Genomic DNA, 24970 nt, shown 5'->3' on the forward strand with positions numbered 1-24970 from the left:
GTGATGACTTTCATTTAATTATAGGTAATTTCTATAACATTGTAATGTCATACAATGGGATTCTATAAAAAGTGCAGCAGGCATTATATATAAAAAACAATTTGTTTTATCAAAATTTATGCTAAAAATATTTCCATTTACTGTCCCTTGAGCTCTTGTTTCTTGTTTATCAGTGTCAACTAAGCATTTACAGATATTACACATAAATAAATTTACACAATTAAAAATGTAAATATATAAAAAGAGTGAGTAACAGTATATGAAAATTTTGCTTTCTGTCCTCATACCTATGACAAGAATGATTTTTGGTCGAGGTCTAGTAGGATCAAAAACCTCATACTCCTCAATTAATTCCGCAGTCTCAGAGAGATCCGTGTCACTTTCTATGGAAAATTGATGGATTGGAGGGAGACGATCATAACGCCGATAAGGAAAGTTTGAATTTTCAGGCATTACTGCAAAAGAGTAAGATAACTTTGAAACGGAAAAAAAAACCTAGGAGAACATTTTTTGCAATAAACTGATTAGTAGAAAGCATTTAAAAACTAATCGTTTAATTTTTTTTCACTGGAAGACCCTTAAGTGGTCAGCAATCTTTTATTCAAAGGCTGGAGAGTCAATATTTTGGGGTCTGAAATTACAGTTTCATACAACTTGGCCTCAGCAGTATGAAGGCAGCCACAGGCAATATATAAACAAGCAGCTGTGCTTGTGGTCCAGTTGAATTTCATTTATAAAAACAGGCACTGAACCAGACTTGGCCCTTGGTTGTAGTTTGCCAACCTCTGATCTGAACCTTAAGTGCTGCCTACTTTTGCAGCATTGTCTGTATACATCTGATCTCTGCAAATGGTGCTCTCTGGAGTTGTGTAGTGAAGCACCTTCATAAACACTGCAGCTGCTCATGGATTCAATGCTTATGTATTATATATTTATTGCATTCAATAAATAAAGATCACTCACTATGATCCAGGCACTCTAGCGTGGTTCACTGGAATGGTAAGATAGCATAATGCACAAAACCTTAGGGTACTGTTGCAAATCAGGTAGAAAGGCAGGAAGTAATTTTTACATCTGGAATATCTTTCCACATCATTTAATTTTACTTTCCCTATATTCTTGACCTTTAATCACCTTCATTTAAAATTATAAACTTTTAAATTTAAAAATATAAACTTACGAAGATTTAAGTTTATATTACAACGGCAACAAATACTTGCTATTTATTGCCAGACATGTCAGTGTACTGAAAATGATTCAGTCAAAGAACAAGATTTAGTCCTGTCTCCACAGAGCTGACAAACTAGAGCTTATATGCTTTTATTATACAATTGTATGCACACCAAGCAGGACAAGTGCTAAATAAATATTTCTCATGACAAACACAAGATTTTGATGAATGAGTAGATTCACTTGGACTAGGGTAGCAGAAGAGGACTTGCAAAAGAGACAGAACCTGAACTTTGAAAGAAAAGGACAGGTGATGAAACATGGGAGATATATCGAAGTACATTTTAGTTGGTAGAAACAAAACAGAAACAGAGCTAGAAACACAAATTACATATTCACATGGACTGGAGGCCAACAAATCTAAATCAAGCAGATGGTCTTAACCAGTTGATAATATAGAGTTCATGGTTCTTTCCTTCCTCTCCCCATTGCATCAGTATTCTAGGAGGCACAGAGAAGCCCCAACTAACTAGAAGCCCTACCTACCTCCTCATACAAAGATGTCAGGAGACTACCTAAACCTTTCTTTTAGCACAGCATAATGCTCACAGTTTCTTTGAAGGTGTTGATCAAGTAGAACTTTCCATTCTCGGGCCTCCCTGGTGGTGCAAGGGGTTAAGATGCAACCTATGAAGCTATTTGCAGCCTCTGCAGCACAAGTTTGATCCCTGGCCAGGGAGCAACCCGCATGGCTCAGCAGACCTCTCCTGACTCGCCCACTGTTCCCCTCAGCATTGTGTTTCACAATCTGCCTGTTCTGTTCCCCACTTTGTCTCTGGTGAGTCCTCTCACCCCCTACCCACCTCTGGCCCATACCCCAGTTCTTGTATGCATAAATAATAAAATTTTAAAAATCTTAAAAAAAAAAGAACTTTCCATTCTCTGTTGATATCATAAATGATGTCATTGACCACTCACCCACTGAACTCATTTTAGTTCCATGAAAGGAATGGAGTAGTCTGAAGATTACAGTGGATAATCTTTAGAAAATGCTGGGAAGGGTTGTCAGGAAAGACACTGACAACAATATTCTGTTCTGCTTTGAAATTGAATTGCTTCACTCAATGCAAAGCAAAATTCTAGGCACTATCCTTGATGACTTTCTTCTCTCATTCTTTATATCTATTCTCATAAACTATAAACATATCCCAAATTGCCTATACTTTTCTCCATCTCCACTACCACATTCCTTCCTAACCTATCATTTATTCTGGTGACTGTTATAGACTTTACTAATCAGTCTGTTTCCAAGCTTGCCCCCACTACCTGTTGTCTGAAATGCTTTTCTTGTGTAGGTCCCATGGCTGACTGCCTATTGTCATTTACACTGCAGCCTAAGTGTCAGCTCCTGTAAGATTACTTTTTAACCTAGACTAGCCAGTCAATCTCATGGACATCACTATAATAATTCTATTATACAACTCCTTTGCCATCAGAGGAATCTCTTATTAATGCACCATTTGTCTTTAACCATTAGAATATGGAGTTTCAAAAAAGCAGGGAACTTAGCTATATAAACTCTGTACCCTGGGATCTAGAACTGTGCTTGATAGTCAGCATCCAATAAATATTTGTTGATATTAACCTCTTTGTTAAGAGATCAGCTTTGCTGAAATGGTAAGGAGGAAAATCTATGGAGAAAAAAAACAGGAGAAAAGGTGCTAAGTAGAATGTGGCCACATTGTAGAAGGTCTTGAATACAGGGTAAATCCAGAGGAGGTATTTGGGGGAGCAGAGACGTGATATAAAGAAATCTGTAATGCATTTTTTATGAAAATTAATTTGGTGTTGTTGAGAAGGCTTTGAGTAGAGAGAGACTAGGAGCAGAAACGGTAGCAGCTAGGAAGCTGAGAAATATGGGCTCTAAGTGAGAAATATGGGCTCTCTAAGTGAGAAATATGGGCTCAACTTAGAGGGATCGCAGGGGAAATGGAAATGAATGGCCACACATGAAGGACATGCTTAGGATTGGGATATGGAATGAAATGAGTTCAGAATTCAAAAACAATTTCTAGGTTTCAAGTCTAAAAGTATTCTAGGAACATTTCACATAATAGGCATTTCATACAATATCTTTCTGCCCTCTTGTTTCTGTTTCAGAAATACTTCTTTCTTTCCTGACTAAATCAGTCTTTTCCTCTACATGAGAAATTTCTGTTCTTTGTTCTCTGGTGGATTCTCAATCTTCTCCATTCTAACAGAGCCTACTCAGTGTTCTGCTCCAAGTACTAGCAAATCATTTCTTCTAGGAAGCATGTTCTGAACTCTAGCCTAGAGTGGACCCATCCCTGTCAACATAGTTGGTTCTTCCATCAAAGATCATCAATAGACAAAGCAATTTGAACCAAAAAGGAAGGGAAATGAAGGCATCACACTTCCAGACTTCAAAATTTATTACATATATTATAAGGCATAGAAATCAAAATGTATGTTATTGGAATGAAAACACACACATATACCAGTGGAATAGAACTGAAAGCCCACACATAAACCCTCAATTATATGGACAGTTAATCTATGAAAAAGGAGTCTAAAGTCTTAAATATAAAAAGGAAATTCTCTTCCACAAACTGTTCAGAAAACTGGACAGCCACAAGCAGAAAAATGAAACTAGACCACACTCTTACAACATACATAAAAATCAACTCAAAATCTAGCATATAAGATCAGAATCCATCAAACACATAGAGGAAAACATGCAAACTACTCTACAACATTGGCTTCAAGTTATCTTTGGGGACTTGACCCTAATGCAAGGAAAATAAAAGCAAAAATAAACAAATGGAACTATTGCAAAATAAAAAGCTTCTACACAGTGAAATAAACTATTACTATCACTAAAACAAAAAGACACTCTACTCAATTGGAGAAAATACTTTCATATCATACATCCAACAGGGAGTTAATATTTAAGATCTACCAAGAACTCATACAACTCAACAAAAGTAAACAAGTAACACAATCAAAAAATGCACAGAGGAACTAAATGGATGCTACCCCAAAGAAGACGTACAGAGATGGTCTATAGGTACAAGAGAAAATATATACCACTTATCATCAGGGACATGCAAATCAAAACCACAATGAGATATCATCTTACTGCAGTAAGAATAGACTGTATCAAAAACAAACAAAAAAACAAGCCCCCCCGCCCCCGCCACTGGTGGCACAAGGGGTTAAGATGCAACCTATGAAGCTCTCTGCAGCCACTACAGCATGAGTTTGATCCCTGGAGAGGGAGCTACCCACATGGTACAGTGGACCTCTCCTGACTCCCCAAGTTTGATCCCCTGGCCAACCAGGGAGCTGCCTACATGGAGCAGCAGATCTTTCCTGTCTTGCCCACTGCTCTCCTCAGCAGTGTATTTCAGTCAATCTGCCTGTTCTGTTTCCCAAATCTGTCTCTGATGAATCCTCTCACCCCCCACACCTCTGGCTCCAGTTCTTATATGCATAAATAAATAAATCTTTAAAAAACAAAAACAAACAAACTAAACCAGAAGCAGTAAATGTTGGTGAGTTTGTGGAGAAAAAGAAACCCTCATACACTGTCGGTGGGAGTACAGACAGGTCCAATCCCTGTGAAAAACTTTATAGCAGTTTCTCAAATTCTATTGCTACAGGACAATCAGTTCAGAAACCATTTTATGTCTTTTAACATATGTTCTAGATATAGAACAATACAATACAGCATTCTTGTTACCGTAGTACACAGAAAGTTTCTATAGCTTTTGTGCTAAAAAGGAGTTCCAAACTGGTCATCTGTGGGCCCAATATGGCCCCGTAGATGTAATCTGTTCAGTCCAGCACTTTTCAAAAATCTGTACTTGACTGACTTTAGATGATGACTGTTCTCTCAGGTTCTGCTCTCTAGTTTGACCACAGTCCCCACCATTCTCTATTATATACTTGGCCTGACTATCTTCTATGTATAAATGAGTCAATTAGCAGGATAAAATGGAAGGATTCAGGTTTCTTTTTTGTCACAAAAAGTCACTTTTTCTACTGAGTCTGAGAGCTGCTTTTCTATTAAGAGGATGTCATATCTTACTAGACATAACTTAAAAATGTAAAAATATTTAACTTAAAAATGTAAAAATGTAATACCTTAGCCTTGTTAGTGTTTTATGGTTTAGAACACAGATTCCCATATTCACCTCATTTGACCTAACAAGGGCATGGGAAATGTACTTAACACTGATGCAGAGCCTAATAGTATTACATCCTGGGATCTAAGTCAGTTATTTTGGATGGTGCATGACTCTACAAATCCATGAAAATATGATTTTCCTTACTGAAGCATTAATTTCTAAATGGTGTGCTGTAGCAGTAATTGGTTAAAGGTTCTTTCTCCTGCACCCAACCCTACATCACCCAGTGTTAGCTCCTGCATGGCCAGGGAAGAATTTCTCTCTTCTCTGGAGATCTTTATAAGGACATGTTGCTATTGTTTGTGTGTCTTAAAAATTAACATTCTATGATTTTTCCTCAGACTGCATCAAATAAAATCTAAGTGGGTCATGACTAAGTAAGATTGAACAAATAAAGATATTACTCCCTTATATTTATTGTAAATAGACTGTCTTCACTTCAGAGTTTGTCTGTATAGCTAAATTCTCAAGGCACAATTTTTCAGAACAGTTTAAAAATTGAAAATATAATGTTTTTGACAACTGGGAAAGAATTTATTTTCTCCTGAATCCATTTTGAACATACTATACTTCTCAATTTCATCCTGAGCCAGAAAGGCTGGTTGGATGATGCTGGATCACTAATTTTGATAAGAACATGTTTCAGAAAACATACCATCACACCATGAATCTCCTCCAGCGAATTCCAGCTCTTAGTTGCAAGCTATCCCCTTGCTCATGCCCTCCACTTCTTTCACAGTGCCCAAATGTCTAATCTCATGTATTATATTCAGTAATTACTTAAAAAAATCTTTGTTGAATTAACTAGTACCAACTTACATGCACTTATCAGATGCATTAAGATGAACTCTGAACTTAGAAACATTAAAAACTTAAATCTCTTTCTAGCTAATAAAAAATGTTGAACTGTTATGTGGTAACTATCAATTTGGTCTGTCATCTACTTACTTATTTGCAAAAGGCTTATTTATAATTTTAAGAAAATTCATAGTCTGCAAATATAATTCATTTTGCAAAATAATGAAGTCAGTAATATAAAATTTCATTAAGCCTTTAATGAAGCACTAGACACTAGATGCTTTGTAAATTTGTTTGTCTTATCAAGAGGTTACTAGAATTAGTAGCAGAGAGTAATCATGTTCTAAGGCCAAATATCCTTCTAAGCATTTGGAAACCCAACCAAGTGAATCATTTCCTGCAGTCTATATGACATGCTTTAAAAGAGAACAATTTGAGCTATAAACTGTGTATTATTCTACAAATACATTACCATTTCTTAGAAAGGACCTCCGTGATTGTCCCCCATTGAGTGGGGGTAGGGTCTTCTTTTCCTGGCTAACAAATGTGTCCCATTTCACCTTGTCACAGCCACCCAGTTCTTTCACTTTCTGTAAACAACTTTCCAAGTACTCTACTGGGTCTTCAGGCTTTGAACACATCAGTCCATTCAAAAGGCTCTGAAACACAACAAAATATGCCCACGTAAAAACATGTTTTCAAACCATCTTTGTTTGTTCAAATAGTCTGTCTGCCCCATTCTAAATTCTGGGTTCCTCTTTTTTTTATTTGTCTTTTAATAAACAACTAGAGGGGGAATTGTGATCTGATGGAGTAAGATTACCCCTTAAATTTCTAATCAATTAGTTTTCAACTCGGCAATCTCTGCTTTTAAACAGTTCAGGCAACTATATAGTTTAAAATGGAAGAATTCTATCAAAATGAGATAATGGGCAGAGTGTAAAAATGCCCCAGTCATTATTTATCTCATTCTTACTCATCCTTAGAGGGTCCAAATTTCAGTTTTTCAATTTATAAAATGGTAATAATAATTCCTACCTCAGAGCATTTTTTAAGGATTAAAAATTTCAATATTGAAACAGTGTTTATTTAGTGCCAGGCACACAGTGTCAACTCGATAAATATTGTTGTTGGTTTTAGGTAATATTATTATCATTATCAGGAAGTCTCCCTTGAGTCTCCTGGGGACACTTTCTAAATAGATCATTTATATTGACACCATCAATTAATTTGCTGGTCTGTTCTAAACTGTGAACTCTTCAACAGCAGTGTGAGTTTTATTTATCTTATAATCTTTAGCCTCTGACAAACTCCCTGGCTATGGAAGGTGAATACTGAAGTGATTTCTAATTAGGGGAAAAAATTCAGTCAAATTGTGAAATTTGAGACTCAAAAAAATGCTACTTAATATATAATAAATCACCACAGTATTCATTGAGATAACAAAGGGGAAAAAATCATGATCTTTCATTACTTTTTCTGTTCCTGGTATCCTATGTGTCACACGTACTAGTTTCTAAAGATGTTACAAATTTGGAAATGCTGACTTCTGGGAACTTGACTGATATGCAAAATATTTTCCTTTGGAGTGTTTTATGGAAAAAGCATTGGGGATTATTATCACCAATATACATTATTAATGTACAAAACACACACCTTTTGAAAGGCTGACATCTTTCTTAAATACAGTATTCAAACCATTCTTATGTAATTTGCTCAAAGTAGAAGAAAATTCTTCCCAGATACATTCATTCTTTGAAATGCTAGTGTCGGTTAGAATGTTCCCTAGGAGAGTTCAATTGCAGAAGACCTGGTAAAAACTAGACTATGCACCCACATTCAGTTTATGTGTACATATCTGCACTAAACTCACAAATACACACTAACATGTAACTCCTCTTATCCCTCATATGTTAACAGTGTTTAACTCTGTAACAGTGTTTACTCTGTGTCTTTGTACCCATTAGCTTACTCAATGCACTCTGGTCCTTAAACCTAATCAATTTTATGTGGCATTATTATCCCCATTTTGTAGGTGAGGAAATCATGGCTCTGAGGTGTGAGTTGACAAAGTTTACTCAGTTATATACTTGCAGGCCCAGGATTTCAGCTCAATGTTTCTGATTCCAAACCCCATATAGTCCTTTCTCTATATCCTGCAAATATATGCTATGGGATAAAAAGAAAATGCTAGATTATTTGTAATAATCAACTGCAATATGAAAATGATTAGTTTTTTTTAACCTATTATTGCCTAAAATGGGTGAATATACACAATGGGTATTTCTTTTACTAGAAAAATATATATCTCCAACCTCTCTAAAAAAAAAAAAAAAACTGACTCCTTATAATAAGATATTGATTTTAGAATGGCTTCTATTCCTTTATGAATAACTTAAATCCTTCCTTCTAGTAGCCAGCTACCATCAGATTGACGATAACCAGCAGACATTATTACCAAGTCTCATTGGTTTAATCCTCTGCGAACTTAAATAATCTAGTTTAACTTTCCACAGCATTCAAGTTAATCACCAAATCTCTGTTCCACTGTACAAGTAATACAAGATTATATATATATATATATATATATGTGTGTGTGTGTGTGTGTGTATGTATATATACATACCATGTAGTTATCTAGATTTAAGAATTCATCACAAAATTAGGAAAAAGTGGTCTTATTTTAAACACATGTCTAAAAATAGAAACACATTTCAACCTTGGACCTACCTAACAGAGATATCCTATTTTGCCTATGTAATGTTTCAAGTCAGAAAAAAATCTGGAAAAGTAAGTTAGATACGTTGATTTGTTTGACAATACAGTATAAAAGTTCAATAATCAGTTACTTGGTTTATAATGGTGTTTAATAGCCATAACTGGGGTCTGATACCTAATTGTTAAACTTTGTACACCTAGATACTTTGTATACCTATGTGACTTTCAAAGAGAAAATCCAGTTTGGAAACTTAACGCATTTACAGTTTTGCTGTCTACACTTATCATGTGGAGAACTGCCAGGTTTTACTTCTATCTTGTGCTGTACATATCACAGATTCTTCTTTCTAGAAGGATGGAGCCTTAGGAGGCCAGCAGCAGTCTCTGTTCATTTTCCTGCTGTCAAGGATTGCATTTAAGTACATGGAATTACTACATTTCACCTAGGGGAGTTGACTTCCTCTTCTGAGTGGCACTATTTTAAAAGTCCTATTCATAGGCAGAAAAAAAAAAGAAAAGCATAAAACCTGAACAAAAAAGCCTACCAAAACAATTTGCATACACAGGATAGATTTTCATGAACAAACTATCAAAATTCTCTGAGGTTACCAACAAGGAAAAACAATGCCCACATTTATAAACAAAAAGGATGTACTGTTCAGTAGCACTTTGCAATCAGGTGACTCCCCCCCCCCCGCAGATATTTCTAATTATTCTTTTAGATGTGTACAAATGAAATTGTTCTCAGTGGCAGTGTTTATGACAAAAATTCTTCAGCTCTTCATCTCCATATTCACTTTTGAAAAATTTTTTAAAAAGAAAAATGCAACAAGAATCTCACACATTCCCAAGACTTGCCCCTATGCTATGCCAACTGATTATTTTCACGCATGAATGAGTAACACACTTTCTAGATTTGGGCTTCACATACCAGGCTCAGTGGGTGGTTTACCTGGAAATCTTGGCTTCTAATGGAACTACAAGCGGTGACTTACAGAAGTGAGGAAAAAAAATGAAGATATGTGATTATGGCGACCTATTTTAAAGATAATTTGGGATACAGGGGCAAAATAATTTTCCCAAGTGGTGTTAAAATTTCTTTTAACAGAACAAACCCCCTAACAGGAGAAAGAACAACTCATGATCCTCAGTTTACTCTTATCAGCCTATCATTTAGTTTACTCAGCCTATCTTTCAGAAATGGGGAGCCAGTTTTTCAGTGAATGTAATTCTCCTTTCAGACCGCTCTCTATGAAGGCTGGCTCGCCTTCATTCTCTCTTTTTTTTTAACCTAAGCAAAAACACATAGGATTCAGGAATGTTTTAAAATTCAAATATGGAGAGAGAGAAAGAAAGCAAAGCGATCTTCGACGTAGGCTGTGGTTTCGAACTAAACAAGGCTCCTTCATTCCTCAAGGCAATGCGCCCACATTCTCAAAGAGTCCCCGCCGCCCGCTCTGCGCCCCCCGCCCCTCCCCGCGCCGGGCCCCTGGTGCAGATGGTGCGGCGGTGCGGTCTCAAGACTCAGCAACAGGAGTCACGCCCGCTTCGCCGCTCGCCACTGCAACCCGAGTTCTCTCGGTGGGTTGGAAATGGGCACATGGGAGCTGCTGTCAGGGAGCTTCCAAAGCGATGGGAAAACGTGCTCAGGAGTTCATTCACCGAAAGCGCAGAGCAGCTCTGGGGCCAGGCACTCGGGAGCAGCGCAGCACTTGATGGGTTTGATTTTGGTTTTTAAATCTTCATCCCTCTGTTCTAACTGCCCCCGAGGAGGGCTGCTTTGGTCCACACATCCCCTTCTCCGAGGAAGAGGGGTGTGCCTAGCCTCCGAGCGCTGGGGGACTAGAGCCCTCTCCTTCTGAGGTTCGAGTCCTTGCTAGCTCCTGGGCGCCACCTGGCCTGGCTCTCACTCCAAGTGAGCGCGGCGCCTGGCTCTCACCCCAAGTGAGCGCGGGGGGCCGCAGCGTGCTGCCCACCCAGTGTCCACATTTGAGGGGTGCCTGTGGGCATTCTGCTTCCAGAACCCCGCTGGAAGACTAAAACTTAATATCGAGATGCGGGTTTCTGAGCCCACCTATAAGGCAAGGACTCTGGCAACCCTGGGGAAAGGAAGCTACCCCGACTCAGTGGGCGAGATATTTCTGCAAGCCCCTTCACTTCCATGCCCCCCGTCTGCATGGCGGGACGGGACACGGCTCCCTCACTAGGAACCCCTGGATGAATCTCCCCGGATCCTCCAGCCCTTCTGCCGGAGCTGCCCCCTACCTCGAAAAGCTGCGGGATTTCCCTCCGGGCCAGGTATTCCTTGGCATCGTTGGTGTTCATGGCTCTGCCGCGCGTGCCCCGGGGCGCAGGCGGGGAGGTTCCCGGGCTGCGGAGAACTGAGGCCAGCTGGCGGGGTCCGCGCCGAGCAAGGGTGCAGCCTCGCGCTCACCCGCAGACACTCACGCTCAGCTCTGCCCGCCGAGGTCACAGCCCCCTCGGCGCCCCCGCCGCCCGCGATTTGGTGCTGTTCCCCGCGCAGGAGCTGCGGGCTCGGAGCAGCGGCTTCCCGGGTTCCCAGGCAGCGCGGCCGCAGGGGAGGGGCGGAGGCAGCGGAGGAGGGAGGACAGCGCCGCCGACGCCAGGCAGCAGCCCGCCTGCCTCTCCAGCTCTGCACCTTCCCGAGTCTGGGCTGCAGCGGAGGCCAGTCACGCTGCGCGGGCGGGCGCGGGGTGCGTGGGTGGGGACGGGCGCGCGCGAGGGGCTCGCAGGCACACCCCTCCGCGCAGCGCCACCGCCCCGCGCGGCGCTTCCCTGCACTGGCCGCCCGGGGACGCCGCGAGCCGGGGCCAGGTGGTCAGAGGAGCAGAGGCGGGGTCTCTGGGAGCCTGTGACCCTTTCCTTTCTCCGGAACTTCTTACACACACACACACACACACACACACACACACACGCACACGCACACACACACACACTCTTCTGCGTCCCCAAGGAACTACTAGTAAGAAACCTGATTGTCATCACAGATTTTATCATTTATTCCTAAGGTGGTTACTGATCTTTCATGAGAGGGAACTGGAGGCAAGAAGAAAAGGGAATTCATGGCGCGACATCCATCCCCTGAAAATTATTTTTTAGGTCCTGAGTATGTCTGTCCTTTAGAAAACTTTTCCTAGCTTGTTTCAATTCTTTTTCCCTGTTAGTGTCACAAGTTCTTACAGATGAAGTTCTTAGAGGGAACCTGAAATCATTAACAGGATTAGTAAATGGTGAACTAATTTTCTCCTTACAGAGGAAGGGGAAGGAGAAGAAGGAGAGAAGTGGATGATGAGAGCTGGAGATCACTTAAATCGGAAACATGCTTAGTAGGTGGGATAGGTGCCAACATTAATGGGATCTGAAGAGTGTGCATTTGGTGAACCGTGGGCTCCCCAGCATCCTGAATGAGTATGGGGCAGGGAGGGGGGGGGCGTGCTGAGGCAAAGATGCAGGCAAAGACCATCACAAAGTGTTCCATCCTCCTCCTGTTAGGGGGAAAGGAGGCTGCCCTGTAACACTCCTAGCTACAATTTCCCCTATTAAGACACCTTTTCACTGCCTGTTTGAAAGATGGTCCAGGTCACCTTCAGAGTATAACCTCTAGCTGTGGGCAAGGCCTGACGCTTTGGGAGAGTATGTGAGTGAAAAGGAGACTGAGGCACTGACATCTGGGGTGACATCATGGAGAGAAGCAACACTGCGACTACTTCATGTCTCTTGCAAGTTCATCTCTGCAGATCTTTTCTTGATTCCATTTCTTGTCCCATAGCAACTGCTACTAAAGCATTAACTCTAGCTGCAGTTTTGCTTTACCATAGGGAGGGAACTCAAGAATTAATTAAGTTTTGTAAAGTAAATGAAGGTTTCTGAACACTTGTGAAACCACGTGTCATATGGTAGCCTTAAATTAGGCAGGTGCTCCAGTTCCATGGAAATTTGTTTTCTGCCCTCGGAATATGCCGCATCACTTACAGTCTCACCTTCTAACATTTCTTGACCTTATTTTAAAGCAGTTTACAGCAATAGCTGTAGCATAGCAGTAGCGATACAACAATGCTTGAACTTTACCATGTTCCATGACCTGACGGCTTACGCTGTGCACAGGCACAGCTGAGAAGCACCTTTCTGTAGGACAGTGATGAAGCCATTTTCTGTAGAACCTCTCAAGGTCACTCTTTCAGACAAGAATCTGGGCTACCACAGCTCACCCTCTCTCCCCTCCTGGAAGAGAATGCATCCTGAATGAACACACAATTCTAAATGTACTTTAGTGTAGCTGGGCCAGGATGCCAACTTGCTTATAGAAAAAGAATGGTTAAAAAAAGACTGCATTGCACTAAGCATTCTAGATAGCCTGAAAAACAGAGTAACTGAAGATATGGCAAGTTTTCAGGTTGCTTTATGCACTGATAATCAGTACTTTTGGGTGTGTTGCAGGGTAAAGCAAGCTGTATCAAAGAGGCAAGATGTTCATAATTACTTTTGCAAAGGGAGTGGTGGCCTGAGGGAAATATAAAACTTAAAAGCCAGACTGATGGTTTGTAAGAGAGGAAAGAGAAGGACAAGAAACAGCAAATACATTCCAGCCATCAGAACCCTGAGATAAAATGCTAAGGATAGGCATATTAAAGGTTCATGGCCTTTTGCCCTTGGTTTATTTGGGGGTATATTCCTGTAAACCTGAACAAATCAAGATAATTACTGGAATCTCCAGATAGACTCTCTGCAGCTCCTATGTTGGGAGAATGTGCTAGCTTTTGAGATAAAACAGTGAATAAAGAAAAAAAATGATCCTTTCTGTCAAGGAACTTACATCTATTGGGGAGAATATGTAAGAAGTACAGTGGACAGTAAACAAAAAAAAAAATGCATAAACACCAAATAGTGATAAATGAAGGGAAGATAAACAAAAACACCCCACTTGCCAAGGAAGAGCAAGAACATACAAGATAGTGATAAATATGAAAGTGAAAATCAAACAGGCTTCAGTGTTGATTTGAAGCAATGGGTCAGAGAGTTCAGAATTATTTTCTGAAAGTGACAGAGGAAGTAGGAAGGGGGATAACATTAGTTCAATAATGAGAACATTCCAAAGGTCCAGATATCCTTAAGGAGGAGACTTTCAGTGAGAGACTATGTCTCTGGGTAATCTTTAAAAAGGGCACACTCTGATATACAGGCTAAGTCTCAGCAAATGGTTGAGCTTGCTTTGTCCCTATTAATCAAATGTTTAAGAGTAGGGATCATTTGCCCCATCCACACCAATAATGCTGAAGGGCTTTGTATCCAGGACACTACCTCCCAAATTAAAGACATGGCTGGAGTCTATGTTTATAGTCTCATCCACTCCTAACAGATATTTATGCCATCTATTTTTTTAACTGTAAAAAATTCCATATATTGTAATTATAAAAAAATTCAGTAAAAAAGTACAAACCATTTCTCATATGTGTGTGTTCCCTGTCCCAGTAGAGCAGACTAGTGGAATCACCCATAGACATTTGTGCAGTTAGCAGTGGTAATGTGCTAACAAGTTTGGCCATAACCAAGGTAAAAATTTGTTTGTTATGAGTCAGGCAATGTGATAAGTCCTTTAAATAAAATATACTGCATATTTATATGTCTGTCATTTAATTCTTAAACCAATCTGTGAAATATGTATTATTCTCCTAATATAACTGATACTCTGCCTAATTTCAAGGATATGCCAAGAGTTAATCAGTCTAGCTGTGAAATCTCATGCAGCATTCTCCCTGAGAACATCATCCTTCTAATGCTTTTCAAGTTTTTGATCCCCTGCAACCATTTTTTCTTTGCACTTTTCAGTGTTTTCTATAGATCCTTCCATTCTTCCCTTTCTTTTTCTTTCCTTCCTTTCTTTTTTCTCAAGCAGATGTTATTTTGTAATCAAAAGTAAATGTGTTATTTAAATCACAAACACAACAGCAACAAAACATGTATAACAAGTTTATCTTAATAGATTTTCTAATTGCCCAAGGTCCTTTCTGTTTGAAAGGTTTTTCTCAGCTCAGAGGTTGAACAGACAATATACAACATTCCTACTTATTGAATTTTTGAGTGCTGGAATTTCCCCATTCAGAAAAAAAAAAATAGTTCCCTCCTAATTATTCTATTTCCCTCACTGATTGAAAATCCAGTCTTTTTTATATGCTGGACCATTTGCAAATACATTGTTTACCCTGAAAAAAATTAAATATATAAGACCTTCCATATATATGCATATTGTTCTGATATGTTCCTTATTTACATGTTTTATTTTTAGAAGGTCTTTCTGAAACGTTTGCTTTTTAAAAAAATAAATGTGTATGATATCTGGGGTTAAAGCAGCCTTAAATAATTAGTAACACAACCTTCCACCAAAGTGGAATTTCCTTTTGCTCAGACAGTTGGATTCCGGATCTCAGAGATCACTACAAATGAGTTATAGGTGAGAGATGGAAATCTTTCCCATGGTGTCTAAAAGTATTAGGGAAGTTATCAAGTTAAATAATTTATATACTGAGAATGACAAAGTCTTGGAAAATCCTATCTTTTCGTAAATATACTCATTCATCTCGCAAATATGAAATAATTTTTTATGTTCCAGACCCATGTTTGGAGCTGGTACCACAAAGAACAAGAATGAAGGGGTTAACTTTTTAATAGAGAGATGGACTTATAATAATCAAGCACAGATTAATGTAATCATATATTTTAATAATAGTAGAGAAGTGGATTTGTGGAGGAGGGTTGTTATGGTGGGATACAAAGGTACATGACTCATATAAATATGTATATGATAAAAAAGCACTTAGAAAGTTTTAAAAATAGATATTCCTTCAGCTTTTCTTCACCATCCTTAAAAACTTCATTATAGCTGTTTTCCCTTACAGCTTTTCCCTCCAGACACACAGATTTTCAGAAACATTGTCACAACTGTAATTTCACACAATCCCATGTTCTATATAGCCATCTTTTAGAATGACTTTGCAAGAGTTCATTGAGAAGCTTTGACATAAACAACTGAGCCATTTTGTACTATCGCTGCACATTTTTGGTTGCTTTTACTGTTATGTTAATACAAGCGATTCTTGCATGAGGAATTATGAATATTTTTCCACATTTTTAATTGTTTAGAACAATTTCCAAAAGTAGTATTACTGGTTAAAATGGAAAATGCATTTTGTGATTGTTGACTTAACCAATTTCCAGAAAGGTTGAATCCAATTTTAGTGCCATAACCAATTTTGAGTGAATGAGCATTCTAGGGCCTCCCCGGTGGCGCAGCGGTTGAGCGCTGGGTTGCAAAGCTGCCCGCAGCCTCTGCAGTGCCGGTTCGATCCCTGGCTGCTCCCTGGCCACCGGAGGAAGGTCCCGCATGGCACACAGACCTCTCCTGCCGCCCGCTGCTCCCCTCAGCAGTGTACTTCGGTCCTTCTGCCTGCTCTGCTTCCCACTCTGGCTCTGGTGAATTTTCTCACCCTCCTGCGCTTCTGACTGTACCCAGTGCTTGTATAAATAAATAAATCTTTTTTTTTTAAATGAGCATTCTATCTGTATTGCACGCTCTTAAAAGGAATTACAATTTCTATTCTTATTTATTAAAATTGCACATTAAAATATCCATCATAACAATTGTAATCTACCTTGCTATGTCCTACATTGTGTCATTTTCCTTCTAATTTGAGTCCTTTTTTCATAGTTCCTTTTTTTCCTCATTATTTATTCTTTTGTTGCTCTCCCACAATTGTGCTTCTGTTTATGGCTCTATTATAGTGTTTGTCATATTCCGCCTTTAAGAACAGTTATTTGCAAAACTGTATGTATTCTTTAATAGGCTAACAACACCTTTGGGAAGGAATTTATCTTTGTATAAAGTCTTACACAGTGTCCAGCTCAGTATCTTACACACCATTTAGTCACATGGTCTGATATAATTCACCTAAGTGAATTAAATAGTGGCATTGATTTCCATTTCTGGATAAGGAAACAATGAAACCAAGTCTCAGATCACATAAGTAGAAATTCATTGAAATATCTACACAAAAATGAATCTAGATGGATTTTAGAATTACACATTTTAGAAGAAAACATAGGAAAATGTGTGTGACCAAGAAGTAGATAAAGTTTTCTTAAATATTTCATTAAAGCTGTTTGTAGTAAGAGAAGTAATTTTAAATTGGAGTACATTAAGAATAATAACTTGTGTTCCTCACAAGACACCACTAAGAGACAGAAAAGGAGGGTGATTTCAGAAAAGGAGGGTGATATGTGAAATATAAAGAAACAAAACAAAGGAACAGAAAAAAGCAAACAAACCCTAGAAATCTGACTTTAGAATTGAGGCTACTAGAGGGGGAATATGAAGGTGGGAGAGCAAAGGGGAGAGGGAACTCAGTGGGCTATGGTGCAGGATTATTGGTGCTTTGGTGGCAAACAGTGTGAAAATATACCCCTAAATTACATGCAATGTTGTAAATCACTGTCACCTCAATAAATAATAATGCAATTTAAGAAAAGAGAGACTAAAAATATTCTCTTTTGAGTGGGAGAAAATATTTGAAATACATATATCCAATGAAAAAGCTGAATAAATACATCTACTGGATACACACAAACATGTCCTCCCTCCCCACTTCACTCTCCCTCTCTCTATACAAATCAATAAGAAATGATGTAAGAGAAAAACAAACCAAAGACTTGAGCAGACACTTTGCAAAATAAGATCTTCAAATCCAAATTCAGGTGGTCAACAGATGTGTGAAAGGTAATAATTACATTAGTCATCACTAGAAATGCAAATTAAATAAAATGATACCGCTGTATACCCACGAGAACGGTTACATTGAAAAACTACAGTCAATACCAATGTTAATGAGGCTATGAGTAATCAGAACCCACATACACTGCTGGGATAATGCAAACTTGCACAATCATTTTGGAAAACTAGTTGGAAATAACTATTAAAGCTGAGCTTATGTATTTTTGTATTTACCGAAAGATATATATTAGGATATTTATAAAAGCACTATTCTAAATAGCTCCAAACTAGAAACTCCTCTCACGTTCACAAACAGTAAAATCCATGTATTGTGTTAATATTCACTAAGTGGAATACTGTAAGCAATGAGAGTCAACAATACAGCTGCAAGTAACAATAGGCCTGGGTCTCAGAAATAACATATTGAGTAAGCACCAGACACAAAAGATTCAGACTATATAATTTCTTTTATATAAAGTGCAAAAACTAGCAAAACTAATCTATGCTGTTAGAAGTCAGGGCATGGTTCCCCACAAAGGAATGAAATGACACAAAGAGACCTCCAGGACAGTTCTGGGGATAGCCCTTTTAAATTGATGCTAAGAGCACTATGCTGTTTGTAACACTATGCAATATTGTAATCATTTATTTATAATTTAGTCTCTCTCGCTGGGAGGGTCTGAGTTTTCTTTTTAACAGAATGGGACCATGTCCTAGAAATCTTTATTTTCCCAGTATTTTTGGGCAAATGCTTGCCTAAAATAGATACGTATTAACGAACTATTTATATTTGTATCTACAGAATGCTTAGGACTCAGTCAAAAAAATCAGAGAGATGCCTGGCAAGGGAAAGGAAACTTTCCATATTTTTGAAAACAGACATGTCAAAGTCTTATAAAATTGTACCATGTTGATAGGAAAGTGTTAATTTGTAGAGATTCCTGATTTAACACATGGGAGTGTCTTTAAGGAGTATCTTTAGGGGCTGAGAATAATGTCTAGAAACATATGATTTATAAATACATGTTTAGGTTATATACAATGAAAATATGATAATTTTATGATAACTCACTCAATCAACTATTTCTTAAGTACCTACTACGTGCGAGATATTGCTGGCACTGCTGTGCTGCCACACACATAGGGGAATGATACATATACATGGAACATCTATCTAGGAAGGAGAGAAAATAAACATTGTGTATCATAAATAAGTATACATTGTTAGGTGATAAATGCCATGGAGAAGGAAAGAGTAATGGATGATAAAAATGTTGGTTACAATTTTAAATAGAGTGCTTGTAGTGTCAGGATGAGCACAGAGCTGGTTTTCTGATGATCAGAGCAGTCCTGGTAAAGGAGTCCTGGAGCCCACTGTGGCTTTCTCAGGCTTTATTGAGCTTTTACGTGTAATGCAGCAACAGGGTACAGGGTAGGCAGGGGTGCCCTGGGGGGCAAGGAGCCAAGCAGGCCTCCAAGCCCCAGGCAAGTCTTCACTCTGGGCTTCTCTGGCTTCTTTCTCCCCTTCTTTCTCTCCTGCCTCTTCTCCTGCTTCTGCTTCTCTTGGCAGGTATCTCAATACCAAGCCATGAGCCACAGAAGTAAACAACACAGCTTACAATGTAGTAAGTGCAGGTGCCCCATCAGGCAGGGCAATCCTAATGGTGGGAGGGCAGAAAAGCCTGAAAAAAACCATTTCCCCTACAGTGCTCAAGGAAGATCTCATGGAGAAAGTGATGTTTCAGCAAATACTTGGGAAGATAAGCGAGTTAGCCCTGCCAATATCTGAGGAGCAGTCAGTTTACCTGTCTCAGGGAGGGAGGGTGCCTAACCTGTTCTGGCAACAGCAGGGAGGCAATGTGGCTGGAGCAGATTGAAAGAGAAGTTCGAGAACAATGCACACAAATTGTTTAGGACCTTGGAAACAGAAGTGAGTCCTTGAACTTTTACTCTGAATGAAGCAGAAAATTATTAAAGGGTTTAGAGCCAAAACCAACTTGTTCTGACTTATATTTTTACAGGATTGTCTGTCTGCTGTTTTAGGAAGAGGTTTAAGAGAGGTAAGAGCTGGGAAGCTATTGTGGTTTTCAAGAGAGATGGTGGCAGCTGAGGCAATGAGAACTGGCAAGATGCTACATATATTTTAAAGATTGAACACATAGGATTTCTTGACAGATTGGACATGATATATATGAGAGAAAGAGAAAACATCAAGGATGACAACATGCTTTTTGGCCAAGGATACTAGGAGACAATTAACTAATTGGCCACACGTACAAAAGCACATAGACACAGAGAAAGAAACTGACTTCCTCTGGAGGGTGCTGCCCCAGAGTGGAGTTTCCTTACAACATATTGACTACATTTCTGTTTTCCCCAAATTTAATCTTATGACAGCCATCTGAGCTCCAAAATAACCTACATGCTACATTAACTTACATGTTTTGCAGTTAACTTCTTGGGCAAGAGACTCATTTCCACTCATTTCACAAGTTTACATGGAACTTAATTTTTTTAGGAATTTAATATCCATTCAATTGCATAAATATTTTAGCTATCAAATCTGTAATACAGGGCCTCCCTGGTGGCATAACGGGTTAAGCACAGCACTATGAAGCTATCTGCAAACTCTGAAGCATGAGTTCAACCCCCGGCTGGTCAGGGAGATACCCACATGGCACAGCAGACCTCTCCTCGTTGCCTGCTGCTCCCTCAGCAGTGTATTTCAGTCAGTCTGCCTGTTCTGTTCCCCACTCTGTCTTCTGTCAATCCTCTCACCCTCCTGCACCTCTGACCTGTACCCCAGTTCTTATATATATAAATAAATCTTAAAAAAAAAACAAATCTGTAATACCATCAAATCTAATCTTAATCAGTCAACCTAGCCTGATTACAATAAAACAACTTGAACTCCAAATTTAAAAACTATAGCTAAAATATGTACAAACTCATTTTCAGTTTAATTTAAAGAAATATTCTGACATACGCTTTGAAGTAAAAGCCTTTTTGAGTATCACATAAGCCCCAGAGAAAAATCAGCCTATGACATCAATATAATTTTAAAAAATATTTCTGTAGAATACAAACAACACATTTGAGTTCTTATTCTTTTTTGTCATTATTGATAAATGGTAATTCTGTGAGCCTAGTGCACTAAAATTCCTAAATCACGTATGTGTCAGAACCAACATGCCCTTTTGAGCATCTAAATTACTTATTTTTCTATTTTTATTACATAGCTCATGAACAATCTATTAGTAATACATACATTAATCAGCTTAGGATGAGTAAGATATAATCTTTCCATCCAAGGAATGAAATGTGCTATTTCTCAAAAGTCACAAGACACTCATGTTAGTATGCTAGAATTTTTTAAAACTTATGAGAATTTACCATCTGCTTCTGTTGTTTTTAATCTATTCCATTTAGCCACGTTTCCTCTACTAATTGTGTGTCTGCAGTACAATTATTAACATTCACACTTTTTTCCTAACTAAATGAAATCATAAAATGAAAGATCTAGTGGAAATACATGAGCAATGATTAATTTAAAGAGTTCCCTTCCCCAAATAAATCATCATTTTAGATTGTACAAAAGAAAACATGTACTATATATATCATTTCTCCAATCAGGTTGCTCTCACTTGCAAAAAATTTGGCAACTACTGTTGTCTACCATTAGCCACATGTGGTTATTTAAATGCTTTAATTATTAATAAGTTTAATACAAAAAAACGAACATTCAGTTTCTGAACTAAATTTACCACACTTCAAGTACTAAATAGCCATGGGTGACTAGTGGCCACCAAGTTGGATAATGCAGATATAGACCATTCTTATCATCACAGAAAGTTCTATTGGAATGTGTTGGATTGGAGAATAAACTGCAAATTTTTTTTTGGCATAGAATTCCAGGCACTCTAGTTTCATTCCAGTTTACTTTGGCTAAGTATATTTTTCACTATATTGATCACAGGTAATCCATACATCGTGCGTGTGCGTGCGTGTGTGTATTATTTATTTATTTATTTATTTATTTCTGGACACTTATTTGATTCCCTCGTATTATAGTTTCCTCTGTTTTTCAGGTAGTGGATAATTCCATACCTACAAGTGTCCACTTAAATGAACTTTCTTAATAAAAGCCATGCTTATTCAGCCTTAATGGATGGATGAACGGATGTAAGTGATTTCTTCCTCTGTTCTTTTAAGAATTTTCTTTTATATCTTTTACCTGTTTTAATCATCTGCTCCAGCCCCCAAAATGTGTCTTTGTGGTTGTCTCCATTCTGGATATCACTGTGTCAAATACATAATTAATACCTTCAAATTGTTTCAATGTAATAAATTTAAATAGATCTTCTGTGAGCATTTGAGGCCCCATTGTTTGATGTGCTTTGATTTTGTAAATTCATTTGCCCCATTTGTTTTTTTTAGGATTATCACTTTCAAATAACATCTATGTTGACTATTAGATGGGGAACTGGTGGGCTAATTGCATCAAGCTATAGACAAAGTTTTTCTTTTTACAGTGTAATTCAGTGCTTGAGAATTTAAATTGCCTTCACTATTATTTCTCATGTCTATAGCAGTTTAAATCAATCAAATAAATAGTGAGAACAAATAAAGTGTCTACTAATCTCTGATAACTGGTGCTAGATCCTAGGTGTCTTTCCCAATCAGCCGTCTCAGTTCCCTGATTTTGGAGAATCACAATCAAAGGAGAGAAAAGGTTGTTAGGACCTTGTCCATGCTTTTCTAAAAAATTGTTGGCCTTTGCTAACACTTCCATTATTTAAAACAAAATCTCTCTTCAGTTAATTTATTTTAAAATTATAAGCTCCAAATGGATACCCAGAGGTCAAAAGACTATGGCATATTCCGTTCAGGGAAATTTTGAATTGTGTTTCTCCTGTCTTCTCATGTGTAATTTTCAAAAATTTCTAGGTGCTATTTGTGAAGAATATTTCATGGAACAACATTGGTGAAAGGAGAAAAGGAAGTTTTTGTATATATCTATTATCCTGAGCACCTAATTTCAAGAGAAGGTGTGCCCTAACATGCCCCTAATGGCTTCATGGGGACAGTCATCCTTGATATCTTTGATCTTGATAACTATCTTTCAATAGGTCTTTCTTTTATATATATATAGATAGATAGATAGATAGACAGATATAGATATATACATGCTTATTTATTATTTTTACATCATCCTACAATGTATGATTTCCCATGAAATTCCCACCACCAATTCACCATGCACCATCACCATAGTCCCTTGTGCTCTTCCCACCCCTGTCCTGAAGAAAATGGATTGCTAGATATTTATTCTTTCATTCAACTAACATTTGTTGATCATATACTATATGCCGAGCACAAGGTATTCAGAAAACAAAGCCCAAGCCAGTGTGGCAAAATGCTCACAGTCTCCAAAGAGGAAAAGGCTACTAAATCAAAAGACAACAATGCAACAAGGGACAATAAATAGAATAGAATAGAAAGAGAATATGCTATGGAGTCATAATTTCTAGCTTTGTCTCTGTCTCTTTCTTACCTAGTTATGGGATGTCTACAAGTTATTAACTAATCTGGGTCTCAGTTTCCTCTTTTATAAAAATGGAAATATTAATCTAATTCAGTGAATTATTGTGAGGGTTAATTGCAAAGTTGAAACTTAATTCGCTGCCACTGATTTGATTTCATTGCCTACTGAATTTCTTTTTCTGTCATTTAACACCCTCATTCTTATTAGCAAAACATCCCTCTCTCACATTTTAGGCTCATATTAAGCTGGTTTGCTTCTTGCTCCTTGGATACATTTACTGATGTCTCCTTTGCCTAGACTACCTCCCCAACTTTGCATATCCAAGTTCTTCCTACTTTAGGGCTCTTGCAATATAATGTTCTTCATAAAACTTGCTGTGGTTTCTGCACCATGAAATAACTGCTTCCCATAAAATCTGGTAGTATTTTGTTCAAACATAAAATAAAACCTTTTATGAGACAAGGTACACTGAGTACTATAATGAGAATAATTACTATCCATGAATTGAAATATTATCATTGTAGCAACAGCTTGTCATTCAAAGTTAAAGAGGAGATGGTGGAACAATCCTGCCTTTAAAACAAAAAAGAAAAAAAAAAGAAAAAGAAAAAGAATATAGTGGGTATGGACAGAGGCTGCTCCCTTCTCCTCATAGCCACCCCTCAATTTGCCTCTGCTATCCCACCACTTTTACTTTCTTCTCATTGTTTTCAGGACACTGCTTCTATGTTTTAAAGTAAATGGTGGTAATGAGTCAGACATAAAAACTAGCTGATATAAGTCTTTATGATAATTTCCAAGTGGGTGTTACTAAGCTTTAGTTGTTACTCTGGTTCTTGGTAAAGATGGGTTCATTGGATTATTTTCCTCACCCTATCTTTTACACATCTTGAATGCTTGAAAATATGCGAATCTCTAGAGCTTCCAACTGTTTTGAAGAAAGATGTATTTCACTGGTAATCACATTTGCTTCATATTCTCTCAGGATACTCAACCAATAAATATGTTGAAATTTTATAAGTAAGAGCTATTTCCTACAGCTGCAATCTGGCATCCATTGTTGTAAAGTTTGAGAAATCACAATGAATTGAATGATTCACTGACAGAGTAGCTTCAATTTCTGTGTTTGTGGAAATATTAATGAAGTTCATAGATGTTTGTTAAATGCCCAGGCTCTCTGATGAGTAAATATGATGGTGAATTGTCGCCATTTTCATAATAGTCATCAAAAATCAGGTTCTGGAACCAAACCAATGGTCAGCCTGCATAATTTATATTTCCACCGATAATGCCAATTTACGTTCTTTTGTAGGAATGACCACTTTTGGGGGGGCTTCCTGGTAGCACAAGGGGTTAAGTTTCAGCACTATGAAGCTATCAGCAGCCACTGTAGCATGAGTTTGATCCCCGGTCAGGGAGCTATCCACATGGTGCAGCAGATCTCTCCTGTCTCCCCTGCTGTTCCCCTCTGCAGTGTATTTCAATCAGTTCGCCTGTTCTGCTCCCCACTCTGTCTCTGGTGAATCCTCTCACCAACCCCCACACACCTCTGGCCTACACTCTAGCTCTTGTACATGTAAATAAATAAATAAATAAATCTAAAAAAAAATGCTCTGCTTTTCTATTAATATGAACATGTATTAATTATGATATCCAAAATGAATGTACATGTGACTGCATACAAATGGTTTCAATGAAGTCTATGAACAGTCCTACCTTATTAATCCCAATTCACTGATATAATTT

General features: G+C 38.2%; 1 protein-coding gene across 3 annotated transcripts in view; it reads right to left on the reverse strand.

The window, feature by feature from the left end:
- The window catches only part of AK5 (adenylate kinase 5), a 271283-nt gene that overhangs the window by 223562 nt on the left and 22751 nt on the right, over positions 1–24970 (reverse strand). Inside the window, exons 1-3 of one of the 3 annotated variants that reach the window (XM_054691446.1) lie at positions 11163–11455; positions 6652–6838; positions 288–383 (exon numbers count right to left, since the gene is read on the reverse strand). In XM_054691446.1, coding sequence (XP_054547421.1) covers positions 288–383; positions 6652–6838; positions 11163–11222 — 343 coding nt within the window. In that variant the 5' untranslated portion in view covers positions 11223–11455. Of the gene's footprint in view, positions 1–287; positions 456–6651; positions 6839–11162; positions 11456–24970 lie in introns of those variants that run through there. The other 2 variants (XM_054691445.1, XM_054691447.1) reach the window with 2 other exon arrangements.

Source organism: Talpa occidentalis, unplaced genomic scaffold (genome assembly GCF_014898055.3).
Source record: "Talpa occidentalis isolate TD23 unplaced genomic scaffold, MPIMG_talOcc4v2.1 talOcc4.9, whole genome shotgun sequence".
Lineage (NCBI taxonomy): Eukaryota > Metazoa > Chordata > Mammalia > Eulipotyphla > Talpidae > Talpa > Talpa occidentalis.